Source organism: Euprymna scolopes, chromosome 5, assembly GCF_053919585.1.
Source record: "Euprymna scolopes isolate OS-2025 chromosome 5, ASM5391958v1, whole genome shotgun sequence".
In the NCBI taxonomy this organism is placed as follows: Eukaryota; Metazoa; Mollusca; class Cephalopoda; order Sepiida; family Sepiolidae; genus Euprymna; species Euprymna scolopes.
In genome coordinates, this window is record NC_136486.1 from 83,792,763 (window position 1) to 83,809,743 (window position 16,981).

Below are 16,981 nucleotides of genomic sequence, written 5' to 3' on the forward strand. Positions count from 1 at the left end.
TGAGTTGCCAGATCTGAAAACTGTCAAAGATGCCAGCTTACAACCTATGGTCAATCCTGGAAAAGCTTGTCACAAGTAAGTGAAGCAATCATCATCCTTGTCCAGAGCCTTAGTGAACTGCTTGATTAAGATGAGCTTGATGTAAAGTAGTGGGAAGAGTATTCTGTCTCAGCCCAATAGACAGTCATTGATGATGTTTCTTTGCAAGGCACCAATTCCTCTTGCACCAACTTTATGCTTTGCCAGATTAATTTTTTAAGGATTTTGAGGTTTTATGACTTTAAACTGATCCCTTTTCGATATAATCACCCAGAACTATGAGACCTGAATACTTATCATTAAAATAATCATTTCCAATCAAAACAATTATTCGACATGGCATTTTACCCCCACCAACTTCCTTTAAAATGTTTCACACATGCGTACATGTGAACAAAAATGTAAAAAACATGTGGCCATAGCTCAAAAACTTCATTCGATTAAACAAAACCCATGTGAATTTTTGGATTCAACACATCAGATTTGTCCTAAATCATCTGAAAAAATGCAGACAACAAATTTGTTGACCGGTGTTATGAAATTAAAATTTTTTTTTATGGAAATTGCTTCAAACAAAGTATGAAGTCTAAAGAACTAAAAATAAGTAATAATAATAATAATAATACTACAAGGTCAAAAACTAGTCATTGATCATTATATGGATAGATTCTGACGAGCAAAATAGCAATGTCAGAAACATTGCTCATAGAATGTGAGGACTAAAGGACAAAACAAATGAGAGTTAGAAGACTGTTGAAAGTAAAGCCCAAACTCTATGATGATAATTTGCAGTATTGTTAAACTTGACTGAATCAGAATATACTTTTTGTAAGTGTATCTTGTGTAGCTTCATACACACCCACAGAATGTAATTTTCTTTTATATAATAGATAGCATCAAGTAATTGTAAATTCCATACAAGGAAGATGCAAATTTATAGGAAATAGATGATTGTTATTTTCTCAGTAATTAAATCTTTTGTAGAATGTCATGTAAATAAGATCCGGTGACTCGATCATGAAGAATTGGTAGAATGAATGAATTTCTCGTTTTTATAACATTTCAGTTTATTTTTTTTATTTACATATCTCAGACTGTTGTCTTCATCTTGGTTGTTTTCATGTCTAAAATATTTTGATTGTTCAAATCTTCAGTCTTTTTCACATGCTTTTTGTTGTAGTCTGTAACTTTCTGCAAATTTTGATATCTTACAAGGAATAAGAGGTACAAGGCAAGATAAACATGATATTGCAATCTATGCTCGTGCAGCCTTCTACTGCCTCCAAAGTAGATTGTGGTATTGACAAGCGATGATTTACCAATGTGCCCAATACTGCTCTACAGCTATGAAATCTGGTCCCTGTGCAAAGAAAATTTTTATACACTCAAAAGTTTTCAATATGTAGTGCCTACAATGCATTCTACGTATCCGTTTCTCCTACCAAATCTCAAACGGCACAATCTTTGTAAGTTGCAACATAAATGGCATTCTAGAGACTCTTCTAAAAATAAAACTTCACTGATTTGGTCACATTCTTCAATGTCCTAAGGAAAAATTTATCCGCACCTACTGACTGGGAGAAGTGCAAAGTCAGCTGAAGACATGAATTATAATAGTGAGTATAAACACAGTAGCTGGCTCCATGTTTTAGTATTTATCACTGGAACTGTGAATGACTGAAGTATGCTGATGACTGTTGCTGATCAGTGTAGATGGACCATCTTGATATGGAAACGTGACAAACTCATTTGGAGCTGGTCCAACCCACCTGGGGTTAATGCTATTACAGTTATAGTTAGAATGAGAGTCTATCCCTAGCGCATTGAATAAAGGGTTCAGTTTAAAATTTTCAGGTTACAATAATAAAAGATACCTGAAAATATCTGAAACCTGGACATGACAACATTTGAACAATAGTAGTTCATCCCTATATATGTAAAATGAACTCATTTTTCCCCTACGATTTTGACCTTAATAGGATTAAAAATCAAGAAATTTCATGCAAATGTAATATGTACAAACTGCAGCACAATGTCTGAGGTGTGTTATAGGCATATTTGCTTTCCACTTGCTTGATAATCGTAGATTCCTATATTTTTTCTGCTGAGAGTTCCCTGCCAAAATCGGTTAAAATCACTGGAAGTAGTAAAATCTTTTCTCTCTAATTAATTCCTCCTTCCCTCGTCACCCATTTACACCGTTGTGTGATCGAACGAACGCTGGTTTTGGTTTTCTGTACTTCGTAGTTGCTTAAAAAAACTGGAATGGAATTTCACCATGCCTTTCCGTTCTATGCACCACGGAATTAACCGATAGCGACATTCCAACAAACATTAATTCTTATCCCAAGCTTACTTTTACGTTGCTTAATTACCATTTGTTTCCAACATTTCTACACTAAAAGAAAAAAGGATTCTTTCCACTTTTTTTTATAAAATAAACATATGCTACATCATTTCCGTTTTATTTCATTTTTTAGTTGCTTAAAAAAAATGGAATGGAATTTTAACGTTCTTTTCGTTCAATGCTTCCTACTGGGTGAAATGCACCATGGACTTAACCGAAACAAAGGTTATTTATGCCCTTTTTTTTTTTTCGCTTTTCGCTGTATTTCTTTGTTTTTGTTTTTCTGACCACGTTCATCATTTTTCCCCCTTATTTTTGCTTTCTGTTTTTCTGTTTTGTTTTTTTAAAGAAGTTTTACGTTTGTTCGATGTTTTTTTTTTCTGTTTTGTTTTTCTGATTTTTTTTTATTACTTTGCGTATTCTTTACTTTACCCCTGCTGGGTACCCCTGCTAGTTTAAGAAAATATAGTCAAATACTATTTTATGTCTTACTGTAATGAACATAAATGTGAAGGCCCCACCCCCACCTAAAAAAAAAAAAAAAACCCCAAAAACACTATATTTTTCACCATTCATCACGGAAAGCAGGGGAAATACTTTTCTGGACCCAGTTTGAACCCTGAAATACCTGGCAGCAAATATATTTATTAAGACTATAAATTTAGCAGCATGGGATATGCAAATGATTAGTTTCATTTTGTTAGCCAACAACTGACGTCGCTAGCTAAATAAAAACTGGTGTATTTTATCATTTGAAAGTATGCTGTTGGCATTATGGCAACATTGTATCAAGCAGCAGTTTGTGAAGTTATGCTTTTTGTGGCATTACCAGTTGAATTGGTGTCAATACAACCAGATTCTTTTCAGACTAATTTATGTCAAGTTCACATTGTTTTATTACAACATCATGCTGGTGTTTTCTTCAGAAAAGAGTTCCTTATGGGTTTTATACCATCAGTTGCAGTTACTTTGCCATGGAAAATAGTGTTCTTTTTTGTTACATTTACTTAATGCCAAGATGCAAAGAATGCAATAAACTTACCAGGAATGTACCTCAATTTTCGCCATCAATTGGTTGTATGCAATTTCATCATAAAACATTACTTTTTAAAAGAGGTAAATTTATTCCCTCCTTATCCTATTTCTTTTTCTGTGAGATATTCACTGGAAATGTTATTTGATGTTGGGTTTAGGGAGTTATGAAGAGAGACCAACTTTTACTATCCTTTCCCTATGTTAAATCTTTTTTTTTTTTCATAAAGAAAAATACACATTGTTAAATTTAGTAGGGATACGAGTTGTTTACATTTTAATAGAATTCTGTTTTGATTTTGTTTTTTAATTTCTACTTAAATCATAAGAGCCTCCTTTAAAGGAGAGTTTTATTCCAAATTGCTAAAACTTTAAATCCTTATTTTTTCTATCGCTGTTTGACTGAATTTTGTTACTTTTTCTGCTTTGATTTTACTGGATCTATTTTTCTTATTTCTTCTTCCTCTTTCTATCTTGTCTTCCTTTTCCTGCAAATGACAGTTCGCTGTGGAAACTGAAAATTTTGCCCTGAAGACTAACACGATTCATGATTTTTGTTTTCTCAAAAAATAAATTTCTAATTTCTGTCTTTTTGTTCCCACATAAGCCTGTTTAGTTTCGTAGTTGAAACTGATTGCAGTTGTTTAGAAAAATGTTTTTTGTACTGCCCTCCACACACACGCAAAATGTATGCGAGAACCAGTGTAGGGGCCAGGTTGGCAAATTCATCTCAATGTCAGCCTTTTTTTTTTTCATTGGCTATTCATATCCCTGATTTAGCTCTGGTGACATTTTATTAATTACAAATGCAGTATTGATTACTACTGTTTAAACAAACAAAAACAAATGTTGTTCCATTAGTTAAAAAGAACTTTGCCATAATTTTCAATAAATAATTTATGAATTAAACTGAGATGAAATAGCTGTTTTGTTTTCAATTCATCAATTAAGAAATTGTTCAAAGTTGATTTTTGTGGCTTGTGATGAAAAGTTTATTTGCATACATATTACCAAAGAGTTTCTTTTCTTTATAGCAATGGCGCCTGACAGACATGTATCCAAAGTGTGGCTATTTTGTTTCTCTTTTTGTCATGCTTACTAGTTTACAATTCAAAAACAATTTCTATTCTTAGTATCCTCTTTGTAAAAACTGACTTTCGATTTATCTTTTTCTTGGATGATATATCCTCTTGAACTCTGCTTTTATTAAATTTTCTCTTTGATAATTTCTTTTTCTTTTGATTTCTTTTGAAATCAATTTCAGAAAATGTCTTATTTGTAAAACATTTTGCAATTTCTAGATGCACATTTCTGAGAGGCATCCTTTGATCTGTCACACTAACATAGTTTTTTGAATTTATTTTCAATTAAATTTGTTATTTAAAACGTTAAATGGTCAAGATTTGTGTGTGAATTGTGACAGTAGTTGTGAATATATGCTGAAATGTGGGTCAGATTAACTCAATTTTTGAAGTTATCCTAAGAATGCAATTTTCTTAAAAGTAAAGTCACCTATTTTTTATTTTGTCCAAATAGATTAGAAGGGGTTGCAAATTTCATTGTCGTGATGACTGAACTTATGCATTCATGACCTGAAAGTTTCATCTCTGTTGCACTTATTGACAGTGTGAGACTCTAAGAAAGCAACTCCAGTCATGGACATGCGTTAGAAACAGATATGCATTATTGAATTCTTGGCAAAAGTGCATTAAGAATAAATTCTAGAGGACAAAATGTCACTCGTTTTAATAGTACCGCCCCTGCTTCATAGCTCTTCAACTTTGTGAGTAAAAAAAAAAAAAAAAAAAAAAAAAAAAAAAAAAAAAAGGAAGCTTTACTTTTGGAACAACCCTCATATCACAAAACATACTCCAGACACTTATGCACAGTCATTGTTCATCGCTAGTAAAAGTGCATTAAGAATTGTGGTGACTATGTAAAAATAAAAAAAAATTCTGGAGCACAAAAAGTTGTTTGTTTTAATGGTATACCACTCTAATTTTTGTTGTTCTTGAACTTTTTGAATTTAAAAAATAGAAGGGATTTTAGAATGACCCTCGTATGTCTGCTTTAATTTGAAATAGTCCTTTTTTTTCTTATTTAATGCATAGATTGAATAGATACATTTTTAGAATGAATCTGTTTTCTTTTAAGTGACAGAAAATAGATTGTTCTGAATGAGTTATGCTCTTTTTTTTTTCTTTGTAGATAACTTTAATCGGTGACAATTTCACTGATTACTTTCCTTTATTTTTATTTTTTAATAAAGAAATGCTTTTCTTATTTCTTTCAGTAACTGCAGCCATGCACCATGGAGAATTATGCTACTACAAGTGGAGAAAGCGGAGACCCCAACGCTTTGTTTGATCAATTTGTGAATGCAGGAACATGCAAGTCTATCCTGCACACATTCCAGCTTCTCTGTGATTCCTTGGATATCAAACAAACCGACCATAGGAATTTTTACAGGAGACTCAAATTGAGACTTACTTCATGGAAGGCACAATCCTTGTGGGCCAAGTTGGACAAAAGAGCACATCACAAAGAATATAAAAAAGGGGAAGCATGTCCAAATACCAAGGTAAGTTGTTTTTGCTTGAAAAGACAATTATTTTACTTGAATGAGGCATGTATCAAGTTAGTGAGGTTTGAAGATATTGAAGTGAGACATAATCCTGAACATTTTAACTGTACTTGTCTTGTTTTATTTTTATTTTTTTTCCCTAAATCTTTTCTGTCAAATAATTAACCAATACTTTTTCTTATATTTAAAACAAAACAAAAAAGTCTCCCATGAAAATGAACATTTCCCAAATTATACATGCACTATTATCTGAACTCAAAAACATGTGACTTTTTTTTTTCTCTACAGTATGCATTATTTTTAGCTAGTCTAAACTTAATATGTAATCCTAAAGGTATTACTATTAGCCAGTTTTTAAACAAGTTCTCCAAATGCAAAATAATCCAGACTTGCCAACTTGATAATATAGCATATTTATTATGGGGTGGAGCTGGAATGCTCGAACATTCTAGCTCGAGGTAGATAAAGGCAAAAGTTATCCATGCATTAATATGGGAGGGGAGACTATCTTCAAGTACTATCATAAACTGGGAATGGGACAAAGGACTTATACTAAGTAGATATTAATAAGTCCTTCTTGTCTTTTTTTTTTTTTTTTTTTTTTTTTTAATGGAGAGTAGATAATGCATGTGGATGTGTTATCGACAGCTCCAGTAACACTCGCTTCTTTTTTGTCATTCAGTCCTCATTTCCAATGAGTGATTTTTCTGACAAAGGGTGAAGAAAAAGCTGCTTTCCAGGTCAGCAGTACTTTGTAAACAGTAGCCTGAGATGTCGGAAATTTTCTGTTTTTATGTCTATCCTTGCGGTCATATCACTAGTAAGGGTGCTGGAGATAAACGTTTCATCTGGGCTGACGTTGTCTGTTTGATAGTCAGGGACCCGAACCTTGGATTAACCACTAAGGAGACTGTCCTATCAGCAGGTGCAAAGTACCGGGGCTGCTGTATTGTCAGTTGGTGAATGGATTCTCGACCATGCAATAGTTTCTGGTAGGGCCTCTCGATGCCATACTAGTGGGTAATTGTTACGGCTTTACCTTATGTGCTACAAAAAAAAAAAATATTCCTGTCTTTTTCTCTCTTACTTTCCCTCTCTATCCTGCTCGAACCAAGTCTATCGACCTGTTCCACAAATCCCAAAACCTCAACATGACAAAACTCTAGAAAAAAAAAAAAACACGAATAAACCTAGAACCCCATCCTCCAATGTAGACTCCTACTACCATGTCTCCTTTTCCAACATCAGGGGTCTACGTTCCAACCTTCCAGAGGTTGAAACACAATTACAGGAGATGACCCAGACATATTCTTTCATAGTGAAACTGGCATAGGGCCGACCACTTCCCTAGATGAATTCATAATTAAAGGATGCTTTAACTTAACATCTAAATCTGACCCCCAAGATCGCTATGTGCATGGAGTATGTGCCTATATTAAAGATGGCTTTCCATCTGGTAGAGATATCTCCAGAGAAGACCTTAATTTACCTTATATGTGCTTCCGGGTTGCACTAGCTTACACCACTGCATTTATATTTGCCCTCTATTGCCCCCTCTTTAAGAGTATATCTGAGAAAATTGACCACATCCTGTCTGCTCATTCTTTGGCTAACATTCATATTTGCGGTGACTTCAATGTTCATAATGTGGAATGGCTGACCCACTCAAATAAGACAGATGATGAGGGGAGGTTCTGTCATGATTTTGCCATTGCCTATGATCTCACTCAGATTATTCATGAACCCACCCATGTGCCCGATACTACCGGTCAGTATGCAAGCCTTCTAGACCTTTTTCTCACAACTTCCCCTGAGCTATGTTCATGTTTCGTTCTGTCTCCTCTGGGATCCTCCAACCACTCCGTTATATCAGTTAAGATAAAAATGAAATGTAATAAGTCCTCAGACATACCTCTCCACCGTACTATATATTGATACTCTATGGCTGACTGGAATAGCTTCTGTACATTCATATCTGATCTACCTCTGCATTCCATGTTTAAAAACGATGTGTCCTCTATAGTATCAGACCTGACTGAATGGTTAATTGTAGGCATAGACCGATTCATACCATCCAAAAAATTCCAACAAAAACCTAACAGCCAGCCATAGTTCTCCCCAGAATGTGCTGCTGCCATTGCACACAGAAATCACTTTTTCCATAGCTACCAAAGTAATAGATGTATTGAGACGAAAGCTGCTTTCAGGACTGCCAGCAACCACTGTAAAAGAGTAATAAAAAATGCCAGAGAGCTATATGCTCAGTTCGTTAAATCCAAAATAGCTGATCAGCGGATTGGTTCCCTCCAGTTTTGGCAAATAGCAAACAGGATCTTGAACAGAAACGTGCGTTCTATCCTAACCATCATCGATGGACCTGAGGTCATCTCGTGAGCATCAGACATGGCCAAACTATTTGCCAAGAATTTTGCAGCTAATTCTACCCTATGCTACGAAAGCCATTAACTCCCAGTATTTCCTCCTATAACAGGCAACACACTATGCAACATGCAAATATCTGTGCGTGAGGTCGCCAAGCTAATCAAGAACCTTGATTCCAGTAAAGCAACTGACCCTGACGGCATTCCAGTTATAGTGCTGAAAAAGCTCCAAACCAGAACTTGTCCCCATACTTACAAAACTGTTTAAGCGTTGCCTGAAGGAGAAGTGCTTTCCAACACTCTGGAAAACCTCATCAGTATGCCCTGTATTTAAGAATTCAGGTGAAAAGTCATCTCTCTCTCAGTACAGACCAATAAGTCTCCTGTGTGTCATGAGTAAGTTGTTGGAATCCATATTAAATGAAGAAGTAGTCAGCCACCTCAGCAGAAACAACCTTCTTAGTGACATGCAATATGGTTTCCGCTCCGCAAGATCTACAGCAGATGTGCTAACGGTTATATCTCATAGGATTAGTGAATCACTTGACAAAGGCTTCTTTTCCAGGGCAATTGCTCTTGACATATCGAAGGCCTGGCAGAAGGTATGGCATAAGGGCCTACTTCACAAGATTTCCAGCTACGGTATCACTGCAAATGTTTTCTCAATTATTAAATCATTTCTCTCTAATAGGCTCATAAGAGTAGTGGTTGATGGGCAGAAATCAGAGGCCTGCAGTATTAATGCTGGAGTCCCTCAGGGGTCCATCCTGGGCCCATCTCTCTTCCTGATCTACATCAATGATCTCCCAAAACACATACTTAAATCATTCATTGACATTTATGCTGATGACACGACCATCTATGGCAACACATCAAAGGCTGTAAATGACAAAGTTCTCTCTGATTCTCTCTCCTCTGATCTTGAGTGCATGGTACAGTGGGGGAAGAGGTAGCTGGTTACTTTTAATGCATCCAAAACCAATCTTCTATCTTTGCATCATCAACGCTCTGATCCTCATCTGGCAACAATTAAAATGGATGGCTCTCATCTTGGGGAGGCTCCATGTTTTGACAAGATTCTGGGTTTGACCTTTACTCCTGATCTGAAATGGAACACGTAGATCAGGTCTGTTGCCAAGGACGCTGGGAAAATGATGGGATCTCACTACTGATGCAATTCTCTATCTATATAAAAGCCAAGTATGTCCAAGGATGGAGTACTGCTGCCACATCTGGGCAGGAGCTGTTAAAAACAGCCTATCCTGCCTTGACAGATTACAAAATAGACTTTGTGGCTTAGTGAGTGATGCTCTTTTCTCTTCCCTGCAACCTCTCTCCCACAGAAGAGATGTTGTGAGCCTGTATTTGTTTTATCGTTATTCCCATGGCAAGTGCTCGTCTGAACTCCAATCTCTGGTCCCCCCTCGCCAATCTTTCATGAAAAATCACGTCTAGCTGAAACTACTGTCATCAATTTTTCACCACTCTTTATCTGTGCCTAAATCCAAACATAGATTCCACGAGCAGAGCTTCTTTCTTAGAAGTGCACGACTGTTGAACTCTTTCATTTGCCTGTTTCCCACCTGACTACAACTTGGATGTCTTCAAGTCCAACATAAACAAATTCCTGACAAACTGCCCCTTTAAGTAAGACACTCTATCAAATCTCCAATACTAATGATCACTACGATACTATCCCATTGATTACTGTACATGTAATAACCCTTATCCTCGAGTGGCTTCCAGGCCTTGATAAGTAGTGACCTCCATATAAAAAAAAAAAAAAAAAAAAGAAATATCTCGAAGGATATAAATATAATTTCCTTAAATCAAACCTGTATCATGGAAGTACAATTTATTCAATCATCTTCAAACAGGGTTTTAGTCTGGTTTATTTATGTCTGCTAAATTTGTTAAACAGTGCAGTAATGTATGGCTTTTTTAGATGTAAGCATGATTGATGGGTGGGACGTGATCACATGCAAAGCATTTGAGTAATTAGAAATTACAAAACTTAAAGATAAAAGTAAATTCTTTTGTTAGTTAAAGATATGTCAAAGTCAATTATTAAGCCAGGTATAAAATATAGCTAGATCTGTAATTGATATTGTTGATTATAGAGTGTCTAGTTTTTATATATAATGTTTAAGAAATGTTAAATCTTTTTACATTAGAATCATGATGCATAATTTTTGTGTTGTTGACAAAGATATCTGAATTGTAAATGAGGCGGTTATGTTCTTTCAAGTGTTGGCAGATTAAACTTTATATAAATAAATATTTGTATAGGTGTTTTCAACTTTAAATAAACACTTCAAAGTTTTAAGTTTTGAAGTATGCTTTTTTTTTTTTTTCAAATATATTATTGATAAAAATATTGGTATTTAAAATTTGTTTTTTATTTATTTAGTTTGTGTATTCATTCTTTTGCGGACTGTTATCCTCATCTTCATAATTGTTGTTGCTTCACCACACTTTGGCCAACTCATCTTTTGGCATTCTTCAGGTGATTCCACAATGGGATAAGAATGCTGAGTCTTGTAACTGTATTCTCAGTAATTACTGCCTTCCATAGTTTTGTTGTCTCACCATGTTTTGGCCAACTAATCCTCTAGCTGGCTTTGGATAGGATTGAGACCATTATCTTCAGACAATGCTCACCTGAAACCATACAAAGTCAACGCCTCTCTCCACTGCATCATGGGCCCCGAAGAATTCTAAAAAAAAAAAAAAATAATAATATAACTTTTTATTTAAATTAGATTGTTTTCTAAATATTGGTTGTTTATTTATTATTTGCACAATTAAATGAAAATAAAATTGAGTGGATTATAATTGTTCCATCGATCAATTGCTGCTTTGATGAATTCAGTTGAGAAGATTTCAAACCACCGGAGAGCACATCTGATGTGATGTGTTTCTATGACCTGTCTTAGTTCACCAAAAAACATTGGCTTCGGAATTTGGTGGTTATTCATTCTTATGTGACCAGACTGGTGATTTTAGAATTATTGTCTTAACAGATACTTATGTTGACTTTCTATTGGATTTCTAGGATTCAACATAGGAAATGTTGGTGAAAATGCTTTTGATATTTTATATCTTTTGTAAATTATCTAAGTTTCAATCACAAAAAGTAGACCAGCCAACATAGTATAATGATTAATGATGCTAATGAGCTGAGAAACAGGGATTCAATCCTTTATCAAGGTATATCAAAGGCTTAAAAATGTTACTTGATAACACTGAACATTATAAGGTGAGATTCAATGGTTAGTGGAGCAATCCAGGAAAAGGAGTGGCAGCCTCTGCTACATCTGGTTGTAGTAGCCAATAAAAAAGGAGCTTTGGGGTTACTCCCAATTAGGATCGATCCATTTATTTATTTATGCTGATTTCAGATAGAATATCCATTTTCATCCAGCCATTAATTGTTTTTGGACTAGAAGGGGTGGGGGTGTGTGAGGCTTTGCTTGGTTGTAAAATACTTTGAAATATATTTTAATTCATGCAGATTTCGTATTTATTATTACAGAACCAATTCTCTGTTGACAATTATATAGTCCTGAATTCAAAATTTAAAAAAAAAAAAAATGACTTGAATGCCATCAGCTAGAATCGAACCCAAAACATTTAGTGCTAGCCATGTTTCCTACCATTTGATCTATCGACAGATAGATGAGAAAGATTTAAAATGAAACCACTTCAAGCTATGAATGAATTTTCACGTACACAAAAGTAATAGAAATATGTTGGAAAGTTGAAATGAACATTTTGCGTTTCAACTTGCCAACATGATATATTTCTGTACACGTTATTCATTCATTCATCCAAACAAAGATTTTACTTGTTATAAACCATCCTTGGTGTATGATTAATATTTTCTGTTAATTTCAATGTTATGTGACCAGTAGTTTAAGAGTTTATTGGTTAAATATTTTCACACATACATATTGTTTTATAGATATAGATACATACACATCAGTATAAAACTACATAAATAGGTCTTAAAAACAATTTATCGTGCTGACATCAAATTAATACTTAAAGTGGCTGATGACATGACAAAATATCATTTGTTTTTAAATTGTCTGTTATTTTTTCTGTTGTGCAATAGTTATCTTGTAAGATTTTAAAAGTTGGATCTAAATAGCATTTAATCGGACGTATCAATTTTAATTTTTTCATTTTTATTAATTTTTATTTATTTCCAATAGTATCAAACTTTGTTTCCAACTAGCCAATTTTCACTTGTTATTGTTGTACCATCTTATTAACATACTTTGCTATGGTTTTATTTAAACAATTATGATTCCCGCTCATACAAGTGCTAATATAGAAACATTTTTCAATTATAACAGAAAAATCAAAATCAGCAAAGGGAATAATTTATATTTTCCATTGAATAATATAAAGAGTTATCTCCCTTACACCCAAAATTTTATTTATTTTTTCTGTATAAGCTTAAAAAGAAGCAAACAAATAAAAATTAAAAACTAAAATGATCTCATTGCATCTCAAGTAACACCAAGTAAGTACAACTAGTATTGTATAAAGTAAACATGTTGTACAATTAAAAAAGGATTTGTGATTTACCTCTGCACTCCATGTTTAAAAAGGATGTGTCCTCTATAGTATCAGATCTGACCGAATGGTTAATTGTAGGCATAGACCAATTCATACCATCTAAAAAATTCCAACAAAAACCTAACAGCCAGCCATGGTTCTCCCCAGAATGTGCTGCTGCTATCGCGCACAGAAATCGCTTTTTCCATAGCTACCAACGTAATAGATGCACTGAGACTAAAGCTGCTTTCAGGACTGCCAGCAACCACTGTAAAAGAGTAATAAAAAATGCCAGAGAGCTATATGCCCAGTCTGTTAAATCCAAGGTAGCTGATCAGCGGCTTGGATCCCACCAGTTTTGGCAAATAACAAATAGGATCCTGAACAGAAGTGTGCGTTCTATCCCAACCATTATCAATGGACCAGAGGTCATCTCGTCAGCGTCAGACAAGGCCAAACTATTTGCAAAGAACTTTGCAGCTAATTCTACCCTATGCGACAAAGGCCATCAACTCCCCATATTTCCTCCTATAACACAGAACACGCTAGGTAACATACAAATATCCGTGCATGAGGTCGGCAAGCTAATCAAGAACCTAGATTCCAGTAAAGCAACTGGCCCTGATGGCATCCCAATTATAATGTTAAAAAAGCTTCAACCAGAACTTGCTCCCATACTTACAAAACTATTTAAGCGCTGCCTTAAGGAGAAGTGCTTTCCGACTCCCTGGAAGACCTCATCAGTTTGCCCTGTATTTAAGAATTCAGATGATAAGTCATCTCCCTCTCAGTACAGACCAATAAGTCTCCTGTGTGTTATGAGTAAGTTGCTGGAATCCATATTAAATAGAGAAATAGTCAACCACCTCAGCAGAAATAACCTTCTTAGTGACACACAATATGGTTTCCGCTCTGCAAGATCTACAGCAGATGTGCTGACGGTTATATCCCACAGGATTAGTGAATCTCTTGACAAAGGCTTCCTTTCTAGGGCAATTGCTCTTGACATATCAAAGGCCTTTGACAAGGTATGGCATAAGGGTCTACTTCACAAGATTTCCAGCTATGGTATAACTGGAAATGTTTTCTCAATCATTAAATCATTTCTCTCCGATAGGCTCATAAGAGTAGTGGTAGATGGACAAAAATTGGAGACCTGCAATATAAATGCTGGAGTCCCTCAGGGGTCAATCCTGGGCCCAACTCTCTTCCTGATCTACATCAATGATCTCCCTAAACACATACTTAAATCATTCGTTGACATCTATGCTGATGACACGACCATCTACGGCAACACATCAAAGACTGTAAATAACAAAGTTCTCTCTGATTCTCTCTCCTCTGATCTTGAGCGCGTGTTTCAGTGGGGGAAAATGTGGCTGGTTAGCTTTAATGCATCCAAAACCAAACTCCTATCCTTACATCATCAACGCTCTGATCCCCATCTGGCATCAATTGTGATGGATGGCTCTCGTCTGGGAGAGGCCCCGTGTTTTGACAAGCTTCTGGCTTTGGCCTTTACTCCTGATCTGAAATGGAACACGTACATCAAGTCTGTTGCCAAGGTCGCTGGAAAGATGGTGGGATCCTTCTACCGCTCCAGAAGATATCTCACTACTGATGCAATTCTCTATCTATATAAAAGCCAAGTACATCCAAGGATGGAATACTGTTGCCATATCTGGGCAGCAGCTGCTAAAAATAGCCTGTCCTGCCTTGACAGAGTACAAAATAGACTTCGTGGCTTAGTGGGGGATGCCCTTTTCTCTACCCTGCAACCTCTCTCCCACAGAAGAGACGTTGCGAGCCTATCCTTGTTTTATCGTTATTTCCATGGCAGGTGCTCGTCTGAACTCCAATCTCTGGTCCCCCCTCGCCAATCTTTCACGAAAAACACCCGTCTAGCTGAATCCACTGTCAAAAGTTTCCCCCACTCTTTATCTGTGCCTAAATCAAAACGCGGATTCCATGAACAAAGCTTCTTTCTTAGAACTGCACGCCTGTGGAACTCTGTTCCGTCTGCCTGCTTCCCACCGGACTACAACTTGGATGTGTTCAAGTCCAACGTTAACAAATTCCTAATGAACCGCTCCCTTAAGTAAACACTTCATCAAATCTCCACACTAACGTAATGTACTTGCAATAACCCTTATCCCTGAGTGGCTTCCGGGCCTTGATAAGTGGTGATCACTGTGTAAAAAAAAAAAAGAAAAAAAAAAGAGAACTATAGATGTGACACAGCAAAACTGGGATTATAATTTTACAGTCATGATTCGAATTTTTTTTTCCGATGACAAATAATAATTTGTAGTATTTAGACTACTGTTTTCATCTTGGATTTTATTTTCACAATTTTTAAGCCAATGTAACCTCCAACCTTTTTTCAGCTGCATATTGTCAAACTCTTGAATCCGTATGAAATTAAATTTCTTTATTTAATCTACAGGATTTAATTGGATTTTTTTCTTTTCTATTTTCCCCCTTTTCCTTTCTTTTTTTTTTTTTTTTTATTTTTTTTTTTTTATTTTTTTTTTTTTTTGTTCTCTTGGTGTAAGATACTTTTTAATGGTCTATTTCCTTCAGTCGAAAACCAACTGATAGTACTCTTACTATCGTCCATAGTGCTTGTCATTTGTTTAAAATAACTTAATTCCTAGATCTGCTCTTATTACATACTTCCTTGACATTTAACCTTAATAAACTAGATGTTTGCCTGCTGACAGCGACTTTACTATGGCTGTCTAAGATTCTTGCCTATGAAGAATGTGTAGAAGTTTCCTATGAAAGGGACTTGCCAATGAGTCATTTTAAAAGCGTTTCTTGGTTAACTGTAAGAAAAGCTTTTAGAGCCCTCCCCCTTCTCCGAACCAAAATGTTGGTCTGTATCATATTTTATACTTTTTATTTACTTTGGGGATTTGCAGTTATTATTCTTGGGTTAAGGCTGAAAAAAAAAAAAAAAGAAAACATTCTCGATTCAATCAGTCATTCCTGAGGGAATCTAAGAAACATTACATTACTTTGCATTTTAGGTTATCGACACAAATGAATAACAGAGACACATTCTTTGTAGAATTTTTGAAAGATATTTTTCAATTTTTCATATGATTTATTATGTTATATATTTTAATTGGATGAATGTCAATTGAGTTATTTCTATTGTATTTGATTAATGCATTTTTTAAATCTCTATGGAGGTTGGTAAGAAAATACATAGCAATAATATTGTTTTTAATGATAATGATTTTTTTAATGTTTGGAAATCATACTATTATTAAAAAAAAATTAGTAACACCAAGTATAAGAACTTTAAATGACTTATTTGTATCATCTGAATTAATCAAACTCTTGTTCACATATTGGATGCTATTCTCACAACATTTTGGCCGATGAAACCTCAGACTCTCTTCTGATGCATCATGTCAAATACTGGAATTTGTATGGAATTTTGAATGGAGACCCTTTATTTAATCTATGGAGGTAGTTTGCTTTCATTTTGTCATGAAGGGTTCTGTTCAAAATTCCATACACAAGATGCACCTGAAGAAGGTCGGAGATTACATTGGTCAAAACGTTGTAAGAACAGTATAAACATGAAAACAGTACTTCAAATAATTTAAATTATACCGGGTTACTTGTTGTTTAAACTAGTACTAAAGTATGCAGTTGTTGTACAATTATTATTATTTCATTTATTATTTTCAATCCTCTCATAATAGTCATCATTATTCAATTAATAATCTATCCATCTCATTTGCCCTTATCCTTGAGTGGCACACTTGTTTTTGATACAAAACAAATGACAAGAGAGGTGTTTATTCTCTAATAATGAAATTTGGGTATCGACTGAAGTGGCTGATCTTAGATATTATTATATTCCCATTTTGCTCATCATCAGGTATGTTGCCGATCTTGTGATTTCAGGAGACCCATCCTCCCAGACTTTGCTTTCTCTTTTTGAGAAGGAGTTACTTTATTGCTAATCACTTGAGGCGCCCCTACCAGAGAATACCGACGGGGCCATCAAGCATT

The 16,981-nt window shown here is 35.0% G+C and overlaps 1 protein-coding gene across 15 annotated transcripts in view; it reads left to right on the forward strand.

Annotated features, from left to right (window-relative positions):
* The window catches only part of LOC145276902 (uncharacterized), a 296,930-nt gene that overhangs the window by 82,293 nt on the left and 197,656 nt on the right, over positions 1 to 16,981 (forward strand). For all 15 annotated transcript variants that reach the window (XM_080128348.1, XM_080128358.1, XM_080128349.1 and 12 more), the window contains exon 2: positions 5,712 to 5,999. In XM_080128348.1, coding sequence (XP_079984474.1) covers positions 5,730 to 5,999 — 270 coding nt within the window. In that variant the 5' untranslated portion in view covers positions 5,712 to 5,729. The remainder of the gene's footprint in view (positions 1 to 5,711; positions 6,000 to 16,981) is intronic.